Source organism: Euphorbia lathyris, chromosome 3 (assembly GCF_963576675.1).
Source record: "Euphorbia lathyris chromosome 3, ddEupLath1.1, whole genome shotgun sequence".
NCBI classification, from domain to species: Eukaryota; Viridiplantae; Streptophyta; class Magnoliopsida; order Malpighiales; family Euphorbiaceae; genus Euphorbia; species Euphorbia lathyris.
The window spans coordinates 52,552,689-52,579,292 of NC_088912.1; the positions used below are offsets into that span (position 1 = coordinate 52,552,689).

General features: G+C 33.7%; 1 protein-coding gene across 1 annotated transcript; it reads left to right on the forward strand.

Annotated features, from left to right (window-relative positions):
- The first annotated feature begins 528 nt into the window (after window positions 1-528).
- Window positions 529-26,395, forward strand: LOC136224959 (MAP3K epsilon protein kinase 1-like). Its single transcript, XM_066013385.1, has 24 exons — window positions 529-890; window positions 1,449-1,583; window positions 2,833-2,853; window positions 3,707-3,780; window positions 3,873-3,963; window positions 4,052-4,135; window positions 7,192-7,293; window positions 9,373-9,504; window positions 9,776-9,847; window positions 14,136-14,236; window positions 15,230-15,344; window positions 15,532-15,915; window positions 17,480-17,812; window positions 17,928-17,972; window positions 19,000-19,179; window positions 19,307-19,390; window positions 20,723-20,814; window positions 20,902-20,985; window positions 21,113-21,978; window positions 22,430-22,818; window positions 22,984-23,118; window positions 24,074-24,480; window positions 24,858-24,972; window positions 25,885-26,395. The coding sequence occupies exons 1-24, from the start codon at window positions 831-833 to the stop codon at window positions 26,059-26,061; spliced, it is 4,278 nt and encodes a 1,425-aa protein (XP_065869457.1). The 5' UTR covers window positions 529-830; the 3' UTR covers window positions 26,062-26,395.
- The last annotated feature ends 209 nt before the right edge of the window (window positions 26,396-26,604 follow it).

Here is a 26,604-nt window from a genome sequence, read left to right on the forward strand (position 1 = left end):
AATAAAATACTTACATGAACAGTTTTGATTTTGATTGATGTATGAAATTGAAGGATTGCAAGGAATTGGAAGAAGAGAGAAAGAAAGAAAAAAAGGTAGAGAAAGAAGAAATGAATAAGTGTTATATACATACGAAGAGTATTCTAGAAAAGTTCATATTCAAATAGTCGAGATAGGCAATAAGTGGTATAATGAATCTAAATATGTAAATTTGTCTCGGAATTAGATCAGTTTTTTCATTACTTTCGTTTTAACCCCAATTTGGAGGTTAATGTTTGTCGCTTTCTTTTAAAAACTCTCAAACAAAATTAAGGTGATATTTTATGTTCCATTATTACTAGTATTTAATTGCATTAACTTTCACCCAAATCTTGTAAAAAAAAAATCTCCCAAATAAGTTTAATTAATAAAAGAATAAACAGCTAAGAAATGAAAAAGAAGTCCGAGTAATAAAATCTTATTGTTATTTTTTCCTACCAAAAAAAAAAAAAAAATCTTATTGTTATTTTTAGATGATTAATATGAATTTCTTGGAAAATTTGATAATCCAAAAATTTCTTTGATCGGATAAATTAAGACAAGATTAGGAAAATTATAGTTGGAAAACAATCATCATCTGTCATCTTCACTGTATTCCAACACTCAGAAGCAATTATATATATTCCACGCACAGCTGCAATTTCTTTTCATTGACGGTCTTTCCTCTCTGCCTGCTGCCCTTTTCTCATCGGAGTTTTAGCCTCCGTCGCTGGAATCCGGCGATTCTTGCCGCCAATGGATAATTTGTAGGGTTTCTTCAACGACAGTGGGAGGCATTTCCACGAGAAGACATGTCTCGTCAGACGACTTCTTCTGCCTTTCACAAATCCAAAACTCTCGACAACAAATATGTGAACACTCCTTACTTTATTTAATTTTCACTGTTTTTTTTTCTTCACGATTCCTCTTTCTACAATTTTTTTTGTTGTTTTGGGTTTCTAATTTTCTTATTTGCTGGCAAATTCAGGGGATAATGGTTTTATTCTTCTTTTAGCTTTTCTTAGAATTGACTAACGTTTTGTTTGAAATTAGAAATTGTAAAATGCCATTAAAATGTGAATTCGTTCTTCTCTTCTAGAGGAATGCGAATTATGGTTACTCGAGTCTGAAATACTCTTAGGGTACACTTCCTTAGGAAGCAAACTGCTTATTATGGTTTTAGTTCCGCTTTGTGGTCTAAATGCTTTCACTGCATAAATATGCTTATTTAATTCGTATTGCATTCTCCTTTTCCTTCTTGTGAGCATCTGTAAACTTTAAACTAGTCTGATCCTTGTTAAAAGTTCCTTTAATAACCATTTTTTTGGGGGAATTCAGTTGGAAAGGAACATATTTCGTTATATACATTGTTTATTTTTTCAAGTGATTTCAAGTGTTTGGATTCTTAAAGTTGTGTTGTTTTGGTGCAGATGCTTGGTGATGAGATAGGGAAAGGAGCATATGGTCGAGTTTACAAAGGCTTGGATCTGGAAAATGGAGACTTCGTTGCAATCAAACAAGTTTCCTTGGAGAATATTGCTCAAGAGGATCTTAATGTCATCATGGTGTGAATTCGAAGTTTCTCCTAGTTTAGGGTGTAACTCTTTGACTGTTCTATGCTAGAATGAATGTTGGAGTTGATGAATTTAACTTTGTGGTTCATTGCCCAATTACCGTGTTAAATTTATTGGATTAGCTCTTCCCTTTTGTATTATGAATTTGATATTTCTTTCTTTCTTCCTTCTATTTTTCCTCCGTTACTGGTCATGCTAATAGAAGTTGCTATTATGTTGGTAATTTCTAAAAGTTAATATTAAAACTTAAAAATTGTTATCCTGGGTTTAGGGAGCTGCAGTTCAGTATCTAACATGAGGCTGTTGATCTCAATACTTAGGTAGGGAACTCCCCCTTTTTCCGGCACGTGGGCAGGATGATATTGGTGGATGAAGCATTGTATAGAGTTGACAACTTTTGTCTCTTCTCTAACAATTAAAATTAATTTTTGGCATTTGGAAAGCTTCTTAAACTTTCAGGCTTGTTTAGGGACTTTGCCATTGCTGGTGCTCTCATATGACATGTCATTGCTACTGTTGTTGGATATTATTTTGCTTGCTCGTGTTATTGAAGTAATGGTCTATCTTTTTTGGTGTGAGCTACAACTTTCTTTCTGATGACCTGATGAAATATGATTTCAAGTTTATTTCTTGTACTTTAGATAGCATGTTAATTTCCTGATCGATGGTAATTTGAACTTAGCTTGTAATTGTGACGAGTAATAGATTTAAATTCCAGGTTCATGAGTCATTGTTCTTTTAGAAAAGTCAAATTATTATTGACCTTGTCTACGGGAAGCTTTAAGTAGAACGGATTTTTCTTTCCTGTGTCATTTGTATCTTTTGACTTGAGCATTGTTCTGATATCTCATGGTAATTTATTCTCCTGATTTGGACATGCATCAGATGGTACCTTAATACCATATCTGTAGTCGTTATGGAGTCCTCAAATGGATCTGTTTTATCTGATTCTCAATTTTGTATTTGTTTTCTTTAATTACTTTTGTTCAATGATAAAAATGCTTTATGGTGTCATACAATTTACTATTATACTAATCATCATGGTTGGAAGCCTTTGTTGTTGAGTTATCAAGCTATGTAGCTAATTTTGGTTGCTTAGCAAGTGAAAATTCATTGGAATATGATATTCTATTTAGTTTGTTTCTAGGATAAATTTTTTACTATCTGTTATGAAGTTTGACTAACTGTTATTCTTTTTCTTCTGGATATGCTTCTCCCATTGGACGCTTTAATGTTTCAGCAAGAAATTGATTTATTGAAGGTATAATTTCTCTTTATCACCATTTTCCCTCCCCTCATCCTTTCTTCTTCTCTTATGTTTTTTTCTTTACCTTGTTTGTTTAAATGCATGCTAGAGAGCATATTTTGTCAGCTAGGTTGACATAGAAACTATTGCCTCATGACTAAGACCTTGTTTGATAACCCACTTAATGACTTAAATTAAAATATTAAGCACTTATTTAATTTAAGTGCGTTTGATAACAATTATTTCTCCACCACTTAAATTAGTAAATTAAGTTAAAAAACACTTATTTTGGTAAGTCAAAATATTTAACTTAACATTTTAAGTTAAACATTATCAACTAATATTTTTATAATAATTATATCACTCAATATTTTCGGCACTTATAATATTCAGCACTTAGAATTCAGTACTTATTTTTTCAGCACTTCTTGACGCATTTTTCTATGTTCCTTTTTTTCCTTCTTCACTTGTTTTTGTTAGACTCTCTATTCTCTCTTCGTAATGTGATGGTTGAGGTGCCCTGAGTACTTGGATGTGCTTTATTTGATGCAGTTATAAATCATGTTAACGTTATCCTTCTATATAAGGGATAATTATTTGGTGCAGCTTAAAAGTCATGGGTTTCCAATGCAAGTGTGCATCAGAATATTGCATGATAGGATTTCTTTTAGGTCCTCTACAGCTTAGCTTTCAATTGGGCCCCTTTTTCTGCATCCTTGGGTGTTTATGCTTTGCGTGACTTGTCACATGCTCTTGTTGGATATAGTTTTGTGCTAGTAGTACCATGATTCATGCTTCTGAAGATAGACATGATCAGTTGTCTTGGGAAGTTCCTTATCTTCTTTTGGAAATAATTTTTGCTTTGTAGAATCTGAACCATAAAAACATCGTCAAATATCTGGGATCATCAAAGACGAGAAGTCATCTTCACATAATTCTTGAGTACGTGAGATATTGTTGCCAATGAATAAATAAACAAACATTATGAGAAACTTTGCCTTAAAATTTTACGATGTAATGGCCATATGATATAGGTATGTGGAGAATGGTTCCCTTGCAAACATCATTAAGCCGAATAAATTTGGGCCTTTTCCAGAGTCACTGGTGGCTGTTTATATTGCTCAGGTTTTCTCATGTTCTTGTCTTTAATTGTTGCAATTTGTTTTTCCTTTTCCCCGATATATTGCTTATTATGAGTTACAAATGATGGCAGGTTTTGGAAGGCTTGGTTTATCTACATGAACAGGGTGTCATTCACCGGGATATCAAGGGTGCAAACATATTGACGACGAAAGAGGTATATTGACTGATTGACATTTTTCTGTTGATCTTTTGTTTAGGTATGAGGATCTAGGGATGTAAATTTGATTTCCCTAACTTTCAGTCAATTCCTGAGGGATCATATTTTAATGAGTGCCTCAATTTCTATATCCTTTGGAAATGTGAAGGTAGCAAGGTTCTGTTACAGTATTGATTTAATAATATGGAAAAGATTTTTCGCACCTACATGATATCCTATAAGTTTGAACTGAGATTTTGAATCCAAAATCACCTCCCAATTTCTACATAATATCATACATGCAGTAACTCAAAATTCTTAGTCTTGGTTATCAATTGCATTTTTTTTAATATATTCAAAGTGCAAGCAAAATAATATATATACTAGCAGTCGCTGTTGGAAATCTGTGGAGCACATTTTGGGACTCTCTTGTGGTGTACTTATTATCTAATATAAACTCTGATTTTATCTTGCACGGTACGGGTTTTGATTATTAAAATTTACGGATTGTGGTTTGAAGGATGCATTTTCTTCTAATGCTTGTGTGAAAATAAGGTGAGTTTTACTGGATAAGAGCATTTCATACTGTGCTTGACATGGGATTCTAATACTTTTAGGAGCAAAATTTTAGCCTTTGAAGATTGATTTGAACAATTTATTTGAACTAAAGAAAATCATTTCCGACTTTTTGTTCTATTCATAAGGTTAATTTTCAAATGTTGGTGTCTTGTACTTCTAAACTAGTCTCTTGTCATGACAACATTCGGTTTATTTTTATTGATCAGTATCAAATGCAAAGTGTTATTAGGGTTTTTGAGGTATCACATCTGGTTAATCTCGCCCGAGAGTTGCATCTAACTCTTTGATAGTGAAAGGGAAAACTAAAGAATTGATGTTGGTTATGAATGTTGAACTTGTATTTTTGAGATTTGAATATTTTTTTTTCTTGGAAAAGAAATTTATGTTTTTTTTAAGGTCACACCAGTCATGACAAAAGCCTGAACTTTCAAGTTCACTGTCTTGTGAGGTTATGTGATTGTGGACTTCACTTTTCAGCTTGGACTAGTCAAAATCCCGTGCACGGGTTATTGTTTAAAAAAATGATAAATCATTAGACAATTTTTGAACCGCTCAAATCAACCCAAGAAAAACAGTAATAGAAAACATATGATTTATTTACACATAGGTAGAACAAATAATCTAATCATATTTGTGTTAGTTCTAAAAAAATAGGGAATGAACTATCACGAAAATCAAGAAATTAAAATATAATGCAAAAATTGTTACTTTTTAAGACCAATATCTAAAAATATCAAGCGTCAAACTATTCTTTGGTTTTGAATTTGATTCAAAGGAAACCCATTTAGCATCTGTAATATGAATATATTATTAATATTATCATGCAAATTTTAATTAATCACCCTACCACTGTTTCCAATCCTATTCCTTTGCCCTTCAAAGAAATTGGATAGAAAAATGGAATACTAATAATTCACATACATATTTATACTGCAATAACATGAGACACACCATAGCCATCAACATAAAAATAAAAAAGACCAAATTTATTGTCTTAATAACATAATCTTTTATATCCATATATTAAGAAATTTGAAATCCCACCTGGAATCATGTTTGCAGACTGCAGTGGCACCCTTGTAGTAAAAAGAAAAATGGAGTGGGCATCCTTGATTAATCAAATGAATCCATTGAAGTATGACTCCTGACATAGAAAACACTCTATTACTCAACTACATGAATTTTTGAAGCTTATCTGCAGTTTCTATCTAAAATTTCTTCCGACTGTACTCTATTAGCTCCAAGAAGCTAGCGGAGGCAAAAATCTGAAATAAAAAATCAATCAGATGTGAAATAAATTTCAGTCCCTTAACATAATAGAATCAAGATGAAGGCAAGTATATGTTTTTATTTGGATTTAGCAGGATTCTTATAATGTTATTATCTGGTACCATGATTGATCCAAGCATCCATACAAATAGGGAAAAAGGTTGTCAATTTCACGGACTCAAAACTCTCCTCCTCATTGCTCGTCTCTACTTCTACATCTCAACCGTAATTCAAACTAATATTGCTTGAAGCCCTGGAAAAATTGGCAAAATATAGTGCAATTAGTCTGCAAATGAAAGTAAGAGAAAAATATCAAAACACAAATCATGTATAACTGAAATTGAAGTTATAAAGGAAAGAAAAATGGAAGAGGGAGGTGGAAAGGCAATGGAGACTTTCCAGAAGAAAAAGTTGAGCTGAAATTAGTAAGGGATCTTGGAAACCTTGAACTTAAGGGAAGAGGAAGAGTTGTAATTACTTCTATCGGTTTTTGTAGAGATAAATTATTAGCTTATTTTTTAAGTTTTTTTTTTACACATTAGACATAATGCTTCCACATCAGCAAAAAGCCATCTCTAAACAACTTCTCTATTTTCTCTATGCTTCCACAATTATATATAGTATAGATGTGCAATGTGTTACATGTGGTTTGAGATGAAATGGAACTCATTAAATCCGCGTGCCTTTGACTTGTATTTTCATTATTTAAACATCTCGTATTTGATTCACTTGCTCCTTTGATGTTATTTGTATCGGTCCATATTTTTTAAGGCATGATTGAATCACTAGTTCTGCATATTTAAAACAGTATATTGAATGTGGTATTCAGCTCTAGTTATATATAGAATTTAGTGGTACTATGATATACATGTGTTCTTGCTCAGATTAGTTTTTCTTATTATATGGACTTTTCTAAAGTGTGTGTTCTAGAAGATGTAGATTCAGAGGTTTGTTGTGTTGGTTTTATACATTGGTAGGGCTTGTGATATTTTAGACTTGATGTGAAGATATCTTTGAGGTTGCGTGAATCTCTGTTACAAAATTTATGTGATTTTTTTTAAATTAGATACCCGAGTGTTTTTTTAATAAATATATTCCTTGATAAAGTATATTCTGGTCGAATGATTCTATGATCAAAGTCATATAGCTAGTTTTAGAGAAATTTCTGGCCCATCGCCCTTGTATATATTATGTAGTTATTGCTTGAACTCATTTATCTTTTGTAGGGTCTTGTGAAACTTGCTGATTTTGGTGTGGCTACAAAACTAACAGAGGCTGATGTTAATACACATTCAGTTGTTGGGACACCATACTGGATGGCTCCTGAGGTATTTGATCCATATTCTTGATTAACTAATTAGTCCACTCTGTTCTATTGATGGTTATGATTTTGTTTTCAGAAGCATATGCTGTCTTTTGTGACTAATAGCTGCTTTATTTAGTTTTTGCTGTTTAATATCTATTTGGTACATTATAGCTATAGTATATTGCTTGTAAACTTGGGATGTACCCTTGTGCATTTTTAATCTTCTTCATCATTACTTTTTCAAGGAATCTATCAAGTAAGAAGCTTACTTCAGTATTTTATTTTCATTTTCAGGGTTCATTATTGATTACTTATGGTTTCATTTTTGTAAATTGCTATGTGGTAACCTTATTTATTGGGGTTTAAGATTGATGAATAACTATATAAATTTTGAATGTGTAGACTTAAACATTTTCGTGACTGTTCTAGTATTCCCATACTACTTTGATATTTGCCAAAAGGAAATGTTTTCAATTCTGTTCTTTTTGGGCATATGACTATGTGATGTTGGTTATAATTATTTGATATATTTTGTTGAATTAGCGGGTGATGTAATCTTTCAGTGTTTAGTACTACATGTAAAAAAGTGTGGATGGAGGGGGAGAACGTATAAATTGGCAGAAAATGCTTGTAACTTTATAATAATTACTGTTAGTATTTGATTTTGGTAGTATGACTATTTGTTTATTGAATCAATAATAGCCTTAATAATAATCACATTTAGTGATTATAATTTTATTTAGGTTTTTAAATGTATATGTCTGTCTGCATACATGTCTATTTTCCAATACTCCTGTCTTCGTTACTATATTCTAACCTTTAGTATGAGATCTAAGTGCCTAAATTCTTTCACTACCTCAAGCCATAGAACGAAAGTTTTTATGTACTCTAGGGTTATTTTATTTCTATGTCTGAGCAAAGTTTTGTAGTGGTTGAGGTTGAGATAGTGGCAATCTGTCCCAAAAAACAAAGTTAGCTAATGGATAAGGATTGACAACTTAATGTAGGCTATGCAAGCGCTAATAATGTTTGGAACCTGTGGAAGCTCGAATAGAGAAGGTGACTTCAAACAACTCAACATTCAAGTAGATCTTATGATTGAGTAGGAAGTTAGGCAAACCCCTTTTTATGAAATTGGAGTCCTACAGTTGAGTACAAAAGGTAAATTAATGATTTTGGTAGCTAGATGTGGGTATCAAACAGTTGAACAGAATTGAAAATGGACTGCTGAAGCTAATGGAACCAACTTTGGTGCAACCGATGTTGAGGAGCAAACAAGAGTATAATACCTTATGGTGGAGAGAAGTAACATAATTCATTTGCTTGTACACAGAAGAGGGTGAATTTAGTTGAGTTTGATGAGCCAAAGAGAAAACCGAGTCTATATTACGACTTTGTTAAGCCAAAGATAACTGAACAATCTTCCTTGCTGTTTGCTTATTTTTAGATTGGAATTTATATTGCCAATTTCTAGAACTTCTGATAATGAAGAAATTCACCTGTGTTGAGGCTGTCCGTGGACTGAGTTAATATCAGTCTGACTATAAATGGAGATTGTCACTGACCAAAGGCAACTTCCAATATTATTTTGCGTCCTTGGGATGAGATGCTTTGCATGGTTATCCTGTTTAACCTGATCAATGTGGATATGTACTTTGTATATATTAACATATATGATAAGTATTTATTGTCAATCTTTATTTGCTTTGATTTTGAATTAAGCCTTGCATTGAAATATTTTATTTTGATGTTACCTTTTCGTTTTTCCAAATAAAACATTTGGTTTTGATTCCCTGATCAGGCCCATCAGCATGGATATAATAGTAATATTTAAAATTACCTTTTTACCCCCTTTAGCTTTTCCCTTATCTTTTCCTTTCTATGCTAGTTTTCCAGGATCCTTTTTTCTCCTTTTTCCTTTTTCTTTTCAGGCGCTAATAGATATTTGTTGTTCTTGTTATCTTCATGAGCAAAAGAATGATTTCGAGTGCCATGCATCTTATTCAACGCACACATGTATATGACATGCATACTTGATGGGTTTACTGCAACTTGGAAGGTTTTTGGAGGTGTTATTTATGAGAGATTGATTTATGTCCAGGTTATTGAAATGTCGGGGGTTTGTGCTGCTTCTGACATATGGAGTGTTGGCTGCACTGTAATTGAACTTCTTACATGTGTTCCTCCATATTATGATTTGCAGCCTATGCCAGCCCTATTTCGTATTGTTCAGGTCTGTTCTGCTCTTTTATTTCATGGTTATTATTTCTTTAGATACTGTTTTTTTTTTTTCCAATTTCTTGGGTCACTTGGCCATTTTTCTTATTCTATATCGTCAATTGTTGATGAAGTCTCATGTTTTTATCTGTTTTATGCATGAACTGTCATTGTGTGGGGTATATATATACTGTAATTCAATTATATATTACATAGTTGTTTTTTCTCTTTATCTTTTGGTTTTTATAATATTTTGGCCATAACATGATGTTTTTTTTTTATTCTAGGATGATCATCCTCCAATACCTGATAGCTTATCTCCTGATATTACTGACTTCCTCCGCCAGTGCTTTAAGAAGGTAACCGTCTCTTATCATTTTTGTTTTGTCTAACTAGTTTTCAGCTTTTTTTTTTTTGTATAAAACTCGTGCAAAAGCGAGGTCCAGATCTTTGCTTTTGCTTTTGATTTTTTTTTTCTTTTTTATATAGTTTGCTAAAAATAATATAGTAGTGAGCACATCCGATAAGTTAAATTGGTAACCTGAGAGCAATCACGTTAAATCTATCTAGCAAATGTCATCAGCAATTTCTCCCCTCTTAAAGTCCAACTTAGGTCTTGAAGTCTTCTTGGGAATTGTATATGTTTGTCTTATCTTTCTCATGCAACTTGAATCACTTGAAACGAGGTTGAATTTATGGCCAAAGCAGTGGACTGTGCACATATGAACTTGTTGACTGCGCTTTGGACTTTTGAGACAAATGTTGGTATCTTCATTTTGCATTAAGTCTTAGACAAATCAGCATTGAAAGCCTTCATATTTTTAATGTACTCAAAACACATATTTAGGGGATTTGGATTAGAGTTCATACCATCCCAAATCACATCAGTTTTCTACCTTAAGAATAAAATTGAATACCTTCAGAATAAAATTGAGATACAAGGGGGGATACTGTTTTCTATTTTTCCATTTAGAGAATTTTTCTAACTAAACACCAACACTATTTTCTTGGTTTCTTAGACATATTTTCCAAAAAACAATCCTTGTTAACTGAAACTAAACAGGGTCTAAATTTCTCACTTATTAATGTTATAATATAATGCAAATTACTTGCATAAATGAGCAAAATAATTAGAATTCAACATATACTAATATCTAATTTATATATCATAAAATTTTATATTTTAAGTTTCAACACAATAATTTGAGCAATTTGAATTATTTATTTCAATTAGATATTCAATATTTAATTTACTTTTAGTCTTAACATATTAGTTTGTTTAAAAAAAATTCAATTTTTTTATAAATTAAATGTATAACAATAATAGGTAATATAACCTTATTTTAAGTCCTAACTCCTAACATTGTTCGGACCACCGGTTCAATCGTCTGATCATTGAGTTTCTGGTGAGGTAACATGTAAGTTTTAGCATTAAGCAATTCGAGTTTAGCTCCGGTTCCAAGTAATTCAGTCCAACTGATTGAGTCAGGTTTGATAATTGTGCTACTAAATTTTGGTCACTATTGTGAAAGGTGCCCCATTTGCTTGCCTAGTCACCCAGTGAGGTGAGGGTAGGTACGTGTGATAACTCCTTGGCTGAGGTGCATTGAATGAGGCACTGCTTAGGTGAGCAGCTCAAACCAAGCTCTAGCTAAAAAGAGCGTAGCTTTTATATGTTGTCTTTTTATAGAATTTAAATGGCAAACATCAAAATTAAAGGGCTTCTGGAAAGGGAATATATAATTCAAGGTAATTAAATCTTGTATAATGATTTATTTTATTTTAAAAAGCTAGTTTCCAAAACAAATTAAACCTATTTAAGAGAATAGGAGGAATAGGAAGAGTCAATGAAAGAAAAAAAGAAAGTTCAGATTGTATAAGCTGTTGCCTTTTTGAGACATTGCCATAGAGACATTTGAGAAAGGCAGAAGTGAAAATTTAGTTTATTTACATGGCACAATTTAACATTTTGGTTCTTGCACAATTGACCTTTATGCTTTATTTATTTCAATATTTGACCATTGGTGGACTTCCTACAGTTCATTACATGCTTTGTCAAAAGGAGCATGGTCAAACTATGCTCTCCAATTACGTTACCATGTTTTGCGGAAATTAAAGTAGAAGAGTCAAAATGACAAAATTTACCAAGTACAAAGGCTAAAATGTGCCAAAATTGAAGTACAAGTGTTAAGATGACAAACTGTGCCAAGTAAAGTAACTAAATTTTGACTTTCTCGCAATTGTAAAAAAAAAAAGGTAAAAAGAAGATCCATTATTTACAGGCAAAACAATCAAGAAGATGATTTGATATGGTTAATTGTTTGCTTAATTTGAGAATTTAGGTATTCTTATTTGGCTGTGTTTTGAAAATGATGATCAATATAAGTTATATGAAAACTTCAATGTTGGTTTTCTAACCCTTTCTTTAAAGTGGTGCCTTGGTTTGCTCGAGGAGCGCCTAGGGTGCGATGAGGTCTCAATGCCTTAAGGATGCCTAGTTCTTTTAGCAAAACTTGTTTGGTTTCCAAACTTCAGCATAACCTATGATGTACGGAAACTCTTCATGACATGTGTTTCACCGTTTTCGGCAGATGTGGAGAACGGAAACTCTCAGAAACTGATAAGAAATGTTTTCGGGCACGTTTCCGTAATTACCCAAAATATGAAACACGTCTCTCAGTTTTTTAACGGTTTCCTCTGCTGATTTCGACTAAAATTCTGGAAATTCAAACTTTTTATTTTGCAATTCCTATCCCGTATAAGGTTAGGAATATTGGAACTTCCTATTTGACTGATAATTCTTTCCTTGTATCCTTCAATTTATAGAACTTGCCTTGTTTCTGATTTTATCTTCTACTTCTAGTTATTATGAAATCTTGAATCTTATTTAAACTTTAAGTTCTTAATTAAATATTGGATTTTAATTAATTTGCAAGACATGCATGATGCCACATCACACATAATTGGGTGGGTGGAATCAAAAAATGGTGGTTGGTCTGCATATTGGTATTCTTGAACAAAATTATTTTTAAATATATTATTATATTTTTAATATTTATAAATATGCCCCTATATTTTTAATATTTACACGTTTCCCCCATGTTTCCGTTTCCGTGTGCAACATGGAAAATAACTCGCTAAATTTAACAAACTCAAGTTTGGCCTGTCTTTTTGGCTCCTCTAAATAGTAAGTGATGAAGTTTGTCGACGCCAAACTAGCAGAGCTTGAGCTTGGTTCATTAATCCAAAATATGATACTTTTTTGAAGTAAAATTGTTGGCCTAATCATTCATGTTGAGCAAGAATCCCATACAATAATGCCAAACGTAGTTGTTAAAGGCGCGCCGCAGGCGAGGCTCAAGGTCCTGCGCCTAATAAGACCTAGGCAAGGCTCTCGCCTTGTGCGCCTCGTGTGGGCTTCGCAGGCGCGCATCTTCTGTGTTTTGATTTTAATTTTTTTACTGCTCTGATTAAAATAAAAAGATGATTAATCTCAACCACTTATCCTATTTAGTAAACTTAAATCTAAACCGTTGACGTAAAAATAGAAGGGAGGAAAGAAGAGTAAGAGACATAAAGGAGAGGAGCTCCTTCTTCTTTAGTGTGACGCAAGAAACCAGCAGAGTTCTAATATTATGTTTTTATGTGGTTTTCTCGTTTGTGTGGTTATAAGTGTGTTTTTTAGCTCATCATAACTTGTGCCTTAACTTCTAATAGAGTATTATTGACATTAGTATCAAATAATGATAATTAGATTTTGCATTTTTTTTTGGCAAAAAGCATCATTAGGCCCCTGATCTTTTATTTTTTTGGTTCATTAAGCCCTTGATCTTTTATTTGGATACATTAGGCCCGTGATCATTTATTTTTGGTCTCATTAAGCCCTTGATGACCAAAAAAAGTAATTTTGAACATAAAATTCGGTTAACAGACTTTTATTTATTCCATCTGCATTCGAAATTTGTAATTTTTCACTGTAAAAACCTTAATTCAAACTGTAAAAAATATATTTTTTTTAATAATTTCAAATACATATGAAGTTAATAACGTATTTTTAACAGAATTAGATGTCATAACTTACTAATTTGGTCATAAAGGGCTTAATGAGACCAAAAATAAATGTATCCAAATAAAAGATCAAGGGCTTAATGAACCAAAAAATGAAAGATCAGGGGCCTAATAATGCTTTTTCCTTTTCTTTTTTCATTTTCTGCGCCTTCTGTTCATCAGGCAAGTGCCTGAGCCTAGTGCCTGAGCTCAAGGACCCCTAGTGCCCTTAACAACTATGATGCCAAACTAAAAATATCATTCAAGTCAACAAAACTAACATGCTCATGTAACTCTGTCTATCATTCTAGAAAGGAGGTATGCCTAATTTGTTATGAGAAGAGTGCATCGTCCTCACTTATGTTAACTGTTGAATTGTTATTTACCAATCTTATTCAGATTCTTGCTATACTTGAAGTACCTTAGATTTGATTTTAAAGCTCCATTCAATGAAATATAACCTGCTATTTCAAGATTTAATGACATTAATATAATGTGGCTGTGCATGTTGTTTCATTTGACTAACGGCACAAACCGGTATGCCTCTTATTTCTGGGACTATTTGCCTTTAATATGTGTGGCCTTTACTTTTGCTTTCAGGATGCTAGACAGAGGCCTGATGCCAAGGCTTTGCTTTCTCACCCTTGGATACAGAATTCAAGGCGTGCTTTGAACTCCTTCCGACATAGTGGATCTGTAAGGTAAAAACTTGTCTACTTGTTGAATTGAAGTCATCCTCAGTAAAAATTACCTGTCTCTTCATGTTTACCAGCTCTCTTGTCAAACTGAGCTAATTATTTGGGTAAACTTGGACTTGGGATTTTTATTTTATTTTTTGATGTGCTTGTTTTTCTATTGATTTTCGGAATGTGTGTGGTTATGATATAGCAGCTAATACTGTTTATGTTCAGTTTAGAAGAACAATGTTTTTTTCTCTTACAAATTCATTTGATGATGCTGTAATTAATGCACCACTAGAACAATATTTCATATTTTACGGACATCCTATAATTTGAGTTTGTTGATCTGCTTATTTTCGTGTTACTATGTCTCTTTTTGTGATAGAAGGTAGAAATAGTTTCCTAGTCTGTTAACTAGAGGTTCAGTTTGGCCTGTTTCATGGAGTACGTTGAAATGTGTGACAGTAGGCATGCTAGTATACTACGACGGATGATAAATTTCAAGTCCAGGAGATTTTGTTTTCCACCTATCAGGAAATCAGAATCCAGTTTCTGGCTCATCAAAGGATTTCTGGCTTGTGTGGTGTTTGTTGAATAAGATTAGCCTTTCAAATCTTCTTGGCTTGAGTATTATGGGGATACCTCAGTGCCATTATAGGCCGTGGAAGATTAATATTTCCAGAACAAATTGACAAATTTTTAGTTCAAATTTTGTATAATGATAAATATATCTCAGTAGGAGTTGCTTCATTCGTCATCTTATTTTGATGTTTTCTTTTAATATTGACTGAAACTTCATTTTGCTACGTTTTTGGCTAGCCTCACTTGAATGTATGATGCAGTGTTTAATTATTTTAAGTTCATCAATATTTTGAACTAAACCTGTTTTACTTTGCCTTTCGCGGTAAAATATAGCTCTCCATGACTAGCTCGTTTTATTCTTCATTTATATAATGTTTTCTCTCAATGTGATAATCTCTTATTTTATCTCATAAATACTTTTCTCTTTTCTAGAAGCATGCAAGAAGATGATTCAGCAGATGCAGAAGTTTGTAATAGAGATGATCAGATCGCTGGTCAAAACCATTCTTCAGAGAAAGCTGAAGAACCTGCTGCTGACTTAGAAACTGTGAGCTTCTTAGTTTGTACCTCATTGTGAAGTTCACTATCAAAATTTATTCATGTTGGGGCTTGTCAAATTTCACCAACCTATTGAAGTACCTGATATGCTTCTAAGTGATAGTCGACCTGGCATGACATGATTTAGGAATTACAGTATCTTTATCTCATTCATGATCTTATTCCTCTTTTGGCAGGACTCTAGGAAAGATTTACGGACTGATGCAACATCTATTAGCAAGTCTGATAACAATCAAATTTCCAACTATGATACTAATGAGGAAGTAACTGTAAAATTAGATGAAGATTTACACTCAGATCAAGTTCCCACCTTAGCAATTCATGAAACATCTCTACAAACTGATTCAAATAGACTATCTCCAGACAAAGTAGCAACTGCCTGTGCTTCCCTTCATGTCTCCACGCATTTGAATGGTCAAGATGCGAATGGTGAGGTTGAATCTTCTGAAGTAAGAAGGAAAAGTGTAGATCGAAAGCATGGAGGAAAAGGAAATTCCACTCATACTGAGAACACATCATTTGGTTTTACATCAAGAACTCAAGATGATGGGCTTCAAAAGGTAGAATTATAACTGTTGCTACTTTTCTGAATTAATTGTGCAAATAATTATAGTATGAGCCCATCTGTTTGTTTATGGTCTCTCTCTCCTTTCTGTCTGTTTCCTCCTGCATGCAGACATTTGCAAAGCCAAGAAATGCTAGCATGCTTTCAGGAAACATTACCTTGCCTGCAGTGTTTTGTTGATGAGGGTAAAATACCATGTAAATAAAAAGAAATACATGGGGTACCATGTAATCTGAAGGCAAGGTAATCTGAAATACAGCTAACAATTTACATGGGGTACCATGTAATCTGAAAGACTACATGGATATATTAAACTTAAGATGAATACACATATATATACAAGGTTCTCCTAAGTTACTCCTACAATTAAGCAAACATAGTAGGCCCACTAGCAGTCACCCAGCTGTCACAGCTGCCAAGGCAGCCTAAGCATGCTTATATCTATTACACTCCCTCAAGCTGGAGCATGGATATTAATTATGCTCTCAAATACAGCTAACAATTTGCAGGTCTCCTCAAGGTGGTTCCTCTCCGAAACGGCCAACTGTTTCGCTGGAACTGAACAGCGGAGGCAGAGACTCAAAACATATCATTTAAGCTCAAACTTAGTGTACAAAACAATATCACTCAAAGAAACTCAAGTTTCTTTAGGATATAAAACATAATTTGGGAAATTGCATGTTGTAAATTATTTTACAAAATCTGGAACTTATTCTATTGTATTTGGCTAGCCCCTTCTGTGAGGAACGGAAAGAAATCTTTTGGTATTGGAACTGAATATGCTTTGTAAGAAATGGAATTAGGACATTAGATTGATTTACACGCTCATGAAATTGTAGATCTAAGGAAGTAGAATTATAGGTGCTTTTTCATCCAACTTATGAATTTCTGAAGTCTGCTTTTGTTGCTAGAAGTCCAACTTAGATTAGGTCTGTTGCCTAAAAACTAGCTTATATGGCCTAACCAAAACAAGCTTTGGGCATTGTTTTTCTTATATCTACAGTTACTTCATCAATAAGTAGTTGGTTGATTTTGAAATCAATTACCTTTAAACATAGTGGTCAATTGTATGATGCTGAAATATATGTTAGGTCCTATGGCCCTTCGCTTTTGCTAATCAATTCCATCTGGTTTAGCTACTACTTTTTTTTCTATTACTAGTATTATATGCTTGTATATTTGGAATTCCTTGGAGCATGAATACCCAAACTATTTCTGATTGGATAGTTTACCCTTTTTTTTACGGGCATGTCTAGTCTTTTTATTCTTTCATTATGCCTATTCATGCTTTTGCATTTGGAAACACTCTTAATGTTGAGAGTTCATTCGTTTAGATCGTCTGCTGTTTTACCATAATTTTGGGCATGATCTCATCATTCTTCATTTTTCTTACTTTTGGAATGATGTCTTGCCCTCCTCAATTTCAAGTCTCCATGTGAGCTTGAGCTTTGCCTTCACTTATCTCTCTCCTCTCTGCTTTCTTCCTTCTATTTCCTTCTTTGCCTGTTCAGCTTTAGAAATAATAAAATCTTATGCTTCTCTACAAACGGCTTTTGAAGGCTGTGAAGACATCAGTGACATTGGGAGGGAATGAGCTCAGTAGATTCAGTGACCCTCCAGGAGATGCCTCAATTGATGATTTGTTTCATCCTCTTGATAAAAACATAGATGATCGGTCCACTGGAGCTTCAACTTCTGCTTCAACATCAAAAATAAACCAGGGGAATGAGTCTGTGTCTGATGCAGGAAAAAATGACCTGGCTACAAAGTTAAGGGCCACCATAGCCCAGAAGCAAATGGAGAGTGAAACAGGGCAAACAAATGGTGGAGGTGACCTGTTTCGACTGATGATGGGTGTTTTAAAGGATGATGTGATTGATCTTGATGGTTTGGTATGTTCAAAGTATTGTCATCATTCATTTTTCATCCTTTTGTACTTTCCACTCTGATCTGTTTGAGTAGTTTAAAGTCTTTGACAGTTTGTTCTTTATATGTTTTTCTTGTCAGGTTTTTGATGAAAAATTGCCTGCTGAAAATCTCTTTCCACTTCAGGTACTTGAACAAAATAGCTTCAGGTGTCATAACATTTGGATGATAGTATCATATCATTAAGAACAACATGTATGGTTTTGTAATTTGAATGTCTCCTTGATGTGAAATCAAATATTCTGACCATAATCCTGTTTCTTTTAATGTGGGCACATGTTATGCTGGCTTTCTGCAACTCATCATGCAAGTGCTTGTCAGTTTTCATTTCTCTTTATAATTCTAGCATTTAACTCCTATTTTAGAATGCTTTATCCGATTGATTTTTTTTTTAATAAATCCAGAATTTGTCTTTGAACTTTGAGCCAACACTTCCATTGTTTTTTACTGTTAATTCTTTACTTTTCCATACATGCTAGGGTTTGAATACGATTCTATCTAGGCTTATGCTTCATTGAATGGTAGAATATAGTTGTGTCACCATTTATTCCTCTGTTATTCTGTTGTTCTATTATGATTAATATAAATATCATTTCATATAGACTCTTTGATTCCAATTAAATTTACTGAAGACAATAAATCAAATAAATGATAATCTGAACTAGCATTTTGATCTCCATGATTATTGATTGATAATGAAGAAATAAGGCCCTTTTCGGAGCATGCTCTTAACTTCATGCATCTTAAACAGTTGTTACTGTTGATTTGAAGCCTCATGGATTTGTCAAGCTCTTGTAAATGTGGATACTTAATACCTGATGTATTTGTGAAGCATGTATTTTTTTTCTTCTTTCTCTTCTCCTTTTGGTTTTATATAATTATGTAATTATTTTTTATTTTTAAATTCCGTGGCCTAAATCCTCGTTTTTTATTTTTCATTTTCCCTGTGGCTCCATTTATTGTTGAAATAGATCTTGCTAAGATAAATAAAGCTCTATTTGGTATCAATATTTAATTTTTGAAATTTCTTAAGTTGTGTCAATGTCATCTTTATGAATCAGTACAAGTCGATTGCTTTGAAAATCAACTATTATTTTCTTTTTCTTATTGACATGGATAATTGTAAAATTTATGTTTTCTTTTTGGTGCGTAGGCTGTTGAGTTTGGCAGATTAGTTGGGTCATTAAGACCTGAAGAATCAGAAGATGTGATTGCATCTGCTTGTCAGAAACTTATTGCCATATTTCACCAGCGACCTGAGCAGAAAATTGTCTTTATGACCCAGCATGGGTTGCTTCCCCTGATGGAGTTACTTGAAATTCCTAAAACTCGTGTATGGGAGCTAGGATAATCACTTTTGTTTTTATATTGGTTCTTTATAAATTTTGTTTTCAGTGATAGATGCTAACTGATGGTGTGATTTTTTTTTTTTTTTTTTGGTGTTTGTGTGTAAATTGCAGGTTATATGCTCTGTCCTTCAACTTATAAATCAAATTGTAAAAGATAATACCGATTTCCAGGAAAATGCTTGTCTTGTTGGCCTGGTAAGCAATAATTACATTCAGGTTGTTGTACTTAAACTTTTTTGGCGAAAATCCACTCAAATGGAGTTTAACTGCACATTTATTATTGGATCCGTATGGTAAAAAGAAAAATACTTTTAGGAGTTGAACATCCCTTTTTTAGCTGTCTTGGGAGGGGTGGGTTTTTGGTCTTCTCTGACATGTTGCCACCACCTACTCTCTCTTAATAACCCAGCACACATGTTAACATAACATCTATCATGTTAATTTGAAAAATTTAAGCTCGCTACAGCGAAGTTCGAGTTTAGGATTTCTTTTATTCATTTACAATCTCATATTTCAAAGTACTATTCTTTACTAATTTACTTTTATAAATTTGATTAAATTAATTACTATTTAGGTTGATTGAGATCTTAGTTATCAGAAAATGTTAGTAAAAATCAGCTTGCAGTTGGCTGCCATGTAACAAGGGCAGACGAGGGAAAACTAACTTGGATTATGTTAGATACCCCACATTGCTTGATTAGGGAGCTATATGGTTCTTTGCTCTTTATATGTGAGGGGCAATCCTCCTCTTTTGAGGTACCGTTTGGGGTGAGTTAGGCCTTTGTTTACAGGTTACATTGTGCATAGTGGATAAATCTCTAGCCACATTTGGTACCTTCAGAACCTGTGGCCACAACTGTTTATGCATTTTGAATTATTTTGGTCAGGCCTTCTGACTTTAGGTAATCAGATCCAAACCTATGAACTGGTCAAGCTGAATTTCGACATCTTTTGGTTGACTTCATAAACATTATCATGCAGCTTGAACTTGAAGCAGGTGCAATTCAAATTTTTTGACTTAAGCCAAAAATATTGGCTGCTATGAAGGTTAACCTGGCAAACTGAGCTTCAGTTTCTAGATACATGAATATTGGAGATTAAAAACTCAAGATGCATAAAATTGCGTCGTTTTATAGTTACAACCAAATTTATTGTTGTAACTTTTCCTTTGAAATTGAGGAAATGGAGTTGCCTTTCAAATAGGAAATCTTATGTTGAACTTTTAGTTACATGCGAGTAGATGAAACTAGCAAAGTCAAATATGCATGTTGAGCTTATTAATAATCTCATTGCACGTGCCTTCCCACACTCTTCTGTATACTAGTTCCAGTTGGTTGATACATGAAAACACAAAATATCTAGGATGCATTTTTACCAAGCATTAAGAGAATTGTTTTCTCTATAATTATTTTTCTGTCTGCCTCTGAAGCTCTATTTTGCCATACTTCTCAGTTGAAATGGAATAGGGTATTGCTTGCTTGAGATCATATCCAATTCCATTCATTGTTCTTTTGTTCATATCCATAGATTCCGGTGGTCATGAGCTTTGCTGGGCCTGATCGTCCCCGTGAAATTCAGATGGAGGCAGCCTATTTTTTGCAGCAGCTTTGCCAATCAAGGTGGATATTAAAGTGTCTTTACATAGTATGAATTTTTTTACTTAGAAAATTCAGATTAGGATTGATAATCATGGCTTCTTGTTGCAGCCCCTTGACCTTGCAAATGTTTATTGCTTGTCGTGGCATACCTGTTTTGGTGGGCTTTCTAGTGGCTGATTATGCTAAATACAGGTTTGTACTTTATGAGGAAGAAGTATGTTTTGATAGAGAGGAAGGTGTGTGGCCTTGGAGAATGGGCCTAGAGTAAGATTGTACTTTTGTCATTACTAAGTGCATTGGTTCTGGTTTTCACATCCAGGGAAATGGTTCATCTAGCTATTGATGGCATGTGGCAGGTCTTTAAGCTTCAAAGATCTACACCAAGGAATGACTTTTGTCGAATAGCTGCTAAAAATGGGATACTGCTTAGGCTCATCAACACCCTTTACAGTTTGAATGAGGCGACTAGGCTAGCTTCTATTTCAGTGGGAAGTGGATTTCCACTGGATGGTTCTGTTCAACGGCCACGTTCTGGTCCACTGGATTCCAGCCATCCTATTTTCTTTCAGAGTGAGCCAACACTCTCTGTGTCTGATCAGCCTGATGTCCTTAAGGCCAGGCATGGAATTATTGATCATCCCTTGTCAATGGCAATGCAAGAACCTTCTCGTACTTCTGCTTCACTATCACAGAGGTTGGATCCCATTCAACCAGATGCTAGGTATCTTGTAACTGATACTGATAGGCCTCAATCTAGCAATGCTGCATTAGAAGCTTCTGTTTTTGAAAAAGGTGGAAATGTTGCCACCAGAGATTCTTCAGCAAGTCTTTCTAAAGAGCGGGACAACTTAGAACGATGGAAAATTGACCCATCACGAGGAGATACTGATGTTAGGCAGCAGCGAGTTAGTGTTTCCACCAATAGGACATCTACAGACAGGCAGCCAAAGTTGATTGAGAGCCCATCAAATGGTATTCCAGCTTCGATGTCTACTCAGCCAGATCAAGTCCGACCTCTTCTGAGCTTGTTGGAAAAGGAACCACCTTCTAGGCATTTCTCTGGTCAGTTGGAGTATGTAAAACACATCTCAGGCTTGGAGAGACATGAAAGCATATTGCCTTTACTACATGCTAGTGAAAAGAAAACGAATGGTGAATTAGATTTTCTGATGGCAGAATTCGCAGGCAAGTTATTTTCTTCATCTGCTGGTCTTTTCTTGATTGAAATTATTAAATTTTTAATTCTGGTTAAATTAGTAGTGCCCTTCAAAATATGAGGAGTTCGTTATAGAAATGTATTATCTTGATCTTTTGGAAAGAGACATCTGGAAACTGGATTGTTGTTTAAGTTTTGTGGCTTGTTTCTCTTTTCCACGGTGTAATAGAGCTGTCCGTATATACAGCATGCAATCGCTAATTCTACAGCTGGTATTTCATTTGATTACCGTCTTGTCTCTCGGCTAAAACAGGACTGATTGGATAAGTAGAAGTCGTATATACCATCTTGACTTTCTGATTAATAGTATTTACATTCGCAATTTCACCGTTCTGATTTATTGCATTTAATTGAGTACTGCTGTTCAGTTTCTCCAATCTGTAGTCTATGAGGTGAGTGATTGTGCTTTATGTTCAACAGAGGTAACTGGGCGTGGAAGAGAAAATGGAAATCTAGACTCTACACCTAGAGTTTCACTTAAGACTGTAAATAAAAAGGTAGGAATGCTAGCGTCTATTGATGGAGCTGCTTCCACATCTGGCGTTGCATCTCAAACAACCTCTGGTGTACTGTCGGGTTCTGGTGTTTTGAATGCTAGACCAGGGAGTGCAACGTCATCTGGATTACTTTCCCATATGGTCTCAACTATGAATGCAGAAGTTGCCAGGGAGTACCTGGAAAAAGTGGCTGACCTTCTACTTGAGTTTTCTCAAGCAGATACAACTGTCAAATCTTATATGTGTAGCCAAAGCTTGCTTAGCCGTCTTTTTCAGATGTTTAATAGGATTGAGCCACCTATTCTTTTGAAGGTATTTAAGATTATCACTATTATTCTTATCATAAGTTTGTCTAATCACTCTCTCTCTCTCTCTCTCTATATATATATATATATATATCTGTGTCTCTGTCTGTGTAAAAAAGAAGAGAAATATAGAGAAAAATGAACAGCCTAATTTTTCTGCTCTTATTTGCAGATACTCAAATGTATAAATCATCTTTCAACTGATCCGAATTGCCTTGAGAATCTTCAGCGAGCAGATGCTATCAAGTTCTTAATCCCAAACCTTGAACTTAGAGATGGACCTCTTGTAGAACAAATTCATCACGAGGTTAGCTTTTGTAATTTGCATCCTTATAACAGTAGTTGCTGGAGCTGAAAATTCTCACACAGTCACTCCAGTTAGATCTGGTTATATTATTTTACTACCAAGGACCCAAGATTGCACTTCGCTCTGATTTGTGATATATCGTACATATAATGTTTGATATTATATCAATCACATAGTAGAGCTGACTCTGCTTGCTCTAAAATGTTACATTGTTTATAAAGCTTGTACTTTCTTTTCAGTATTGGTTCTTTGAAATATTCTTCATGAGCTGACTAATGTGTAGACTGTCAAATGATCAATTTTTATTCCTTATTTATTTCTCATTCTCTGTTCCTAATATTGCTATTCATATCTTGTAATGAAAGTGAAATAGAATATTAAATGTACTTGTCAAGAAAGAAATCTTTGGTTCACTAGTTGCCACTTATTACTGCACTGCAAAGTCTTGCCATCATCTTGAGAATAGATTTTCTTTCTTTTTTCTTTTCAAGACTTAGGTGTTGGTTGATAAAACTGAAACTTAAGTGCTAAATTTTAAGTGTTGAATATTACAAGTGCTTAAAGTATTAAATAATGTTACTGTTTGATAAAAAGTACTTAATACAAAAATATTAGTTGATTTCAACTTAAAATTTTAATTTAAATATTTTTACTTATCAAAATAAGTGATCTTTAACTTAAATGAATAATTTAAGTGGTTAAAAAATTGCGGTTATCAAACAGACTTAAAAGAATTATCAAACAAGGACATTCTGCATTACAGATTAAAGTTGGTTTCTTTCTTTTTTGTTTTTTCTTCTCTCTCTCTTCCTTTTTTGCATGACTTAGCACATAATATCGATCTTATTTATTTACTTTGTTGTGCATCTGCATATACATGTGTATTCTGATATAACAGCTATAATCGTTGTCAGCAACCTTCTTATCTTATTCTTTGTCAATATCTTTATGCAAGGTCCTCAATGCACTATTTAATCTGTGCAAGATAAATAAGAGGAGACAGGAACAAGCTGCAGAAAATGGAATTATTCCACATCTGATGAATATAATTATAACAGATTCTCCATTAAAACAGTATGCATTACCTTTACTTTGTGACATGGCGCATGCATCCCGTAATTCAAGAGAGCAATTAAGAGCCCATGGTGGATTGGATGTTTACTTGAGCCTGCTTGATGATGTGTTTTGGTCAGTGACAGCATTAGATTCAATTGCTGTTTGCTTGGCCCATGACAATGATAACCGCAAAGTAGAGCAAGCATTGCTTAAAAAGGATGCAGTTCAAAAGCTGGTGAAGTTCTTCCAGAGTTGTCCAGAACAACAATTTGTGCATATTTTGGAGCCATTCTTGAAAATCATCACGTATGTAGTGTTATATCTCATGGTATTTCTATTTGAAAATCTTTATCCTGTGAATATTCATCAGCATTAAGAGTGGTGGGTGTCCTAAAGTGAAACCATAACTTTTATTATGTGAATGTGTATTGAAGGGTTTCTCATATTTACAGGTGGTACTACTAGGATGATATGAATATGGTCATTGTAGCATCTGTAGTTATTTAAAATTTTGGTCTTATTTTCTAGTTTTCCTTTTGGTTTTCTTCATCTGTGGCTAGTCATCACAGGATGGTACACCTGTGCATTTTCTCTTTGAAATGGAACTCTTAAATAATTTATTCTTTTTGGAATGGGTATCTTTTGTCGCCGGCATTGTTCATTTGTTATTGTGTTATATGCAGGAAATCATCCCGGATCAATACTACCTTAGCTGTTAATGGCTTGACGCCTTTGCTCATTGCAAGGCTGGACCATCAGGATGCAATTGCACGTTTAAATTTGCTCAAACTAATTAAGGTGGGAGTCCAAACTTGTCTCTTTATCTGTCCTTTCCCTCTATTTTCCCCCTCTCTGGTTCTTTTGATTTTACTGTTGAAAAACAGTTGTCTTAATCCAATATTGATTATCATATAGGAATTATTAGAATGTAAAGCATGCTAGATGGAAGAATTGTCTTTCTGTGGCTCTCTCCCCATCACTTATAATTGCTCAAGAGATAGTTTGGGATGCATTGACTATACCTATAAATATGGGGATAAGAACATTAGCCTGAATTTTTCCATGTTTTTGCTATGGAACTTCTAAGTTAAGATCAGTGACACGAATAAATGAGTTTGCAAGGGCTTAGTAGATAAAATATGAGAAGTTCAAGAGTGCAAATTGATATTTTCCAAAATTTTAAGCCATCGATTTTTCTCTTATTTGACCTAATTATAGTATGACCTAAGTTTACATATGAACTTAGCTTTCCATGTTTTACCGCTGAACAAAATTTCAATTGTATCTTAAGGTTTGAATATGTTCTTTATATATATGTGATATTAAAAGAAATCAAATTACTAGTTAGAGAATGTCTTGTCTATATCCCATGAGAGACTAAAAAATAAGCATGGTGTTTGCTTTGCCTTTGACAACTGAGTCATGAGTACTTGAAACAAATTTGATCTGAATTTCCAATCATATTCTTAACATTTGATTATAGTTGATAGACTATTCTTCCCTTTTACCTTTTCAATAACATTTGGATTAACCTACAAAAAAGAAAAAGAAAAGTAGACACAATGAAAGTTTGAAGGATTACAGGCTTAATCATTAGCAAAAACTTGAAATATTCGAGGTCCAATAGAGATATAGTTCATTTTATGCCCTCATTTAGTTGTGCAAATAAAGAATGATTATGAATTGCTAAAAGGAAAGTGATTGTGGCAGGCTGTGTACGAGCATCACCCTCGGCCAAAGCAATTGATTGTGGAGAATGATTTGCCTCAAAAACTTCAGAATTTGATTGAGGAACGTAGAGACGGACAGAGCTCAGGAGGGCAAGTTTTGGTGAAACAAATGGCTACTTCACTGCTGAAAGCACTTCACATCAACACAGTTCTGTAAATTTGTCATCTCGGTCCAATATGTATGTATGTATGTATGTATATTTAGTCTTTTATTTGGAGTTTGATGAGTTTCAGGCTCAAAAGTTGAACCTGATGCTTGATGTGTAGTGTAGTTATCCTTTTGTTTTGGGTGGTGGGTTGTGCCTTTCTTTTATTGTTTCATCCTGCTTCCATATTTTAGCTAAGTTGATTGACATATACAATCATAGTTTATGTGTATCAGTGCCATTAGGTTTGGTGTGAAAATTTTGTTGGCACTATCTCTTCCATCAACTGCTAATTGTAATATTAACTAAGTTATACATACATACATACATACCACTACTTTCTCAGTTTGGAGTCTCTTTTTTGTCAACCACATTTTATAGTTGTTTGTATTTGGGAATCATATCAGATAATGTTCCCCTTCCATAAGTTCTAACTTTAAAAATATAATGTTTTTTTTACTATAAAAAACAATATATAATGCTTTTCTTTTCTGCCAAACCTAAATTAAAATAACATAAGTTGGTGGAGGTATAAATTAAGAAAATCATTTGAC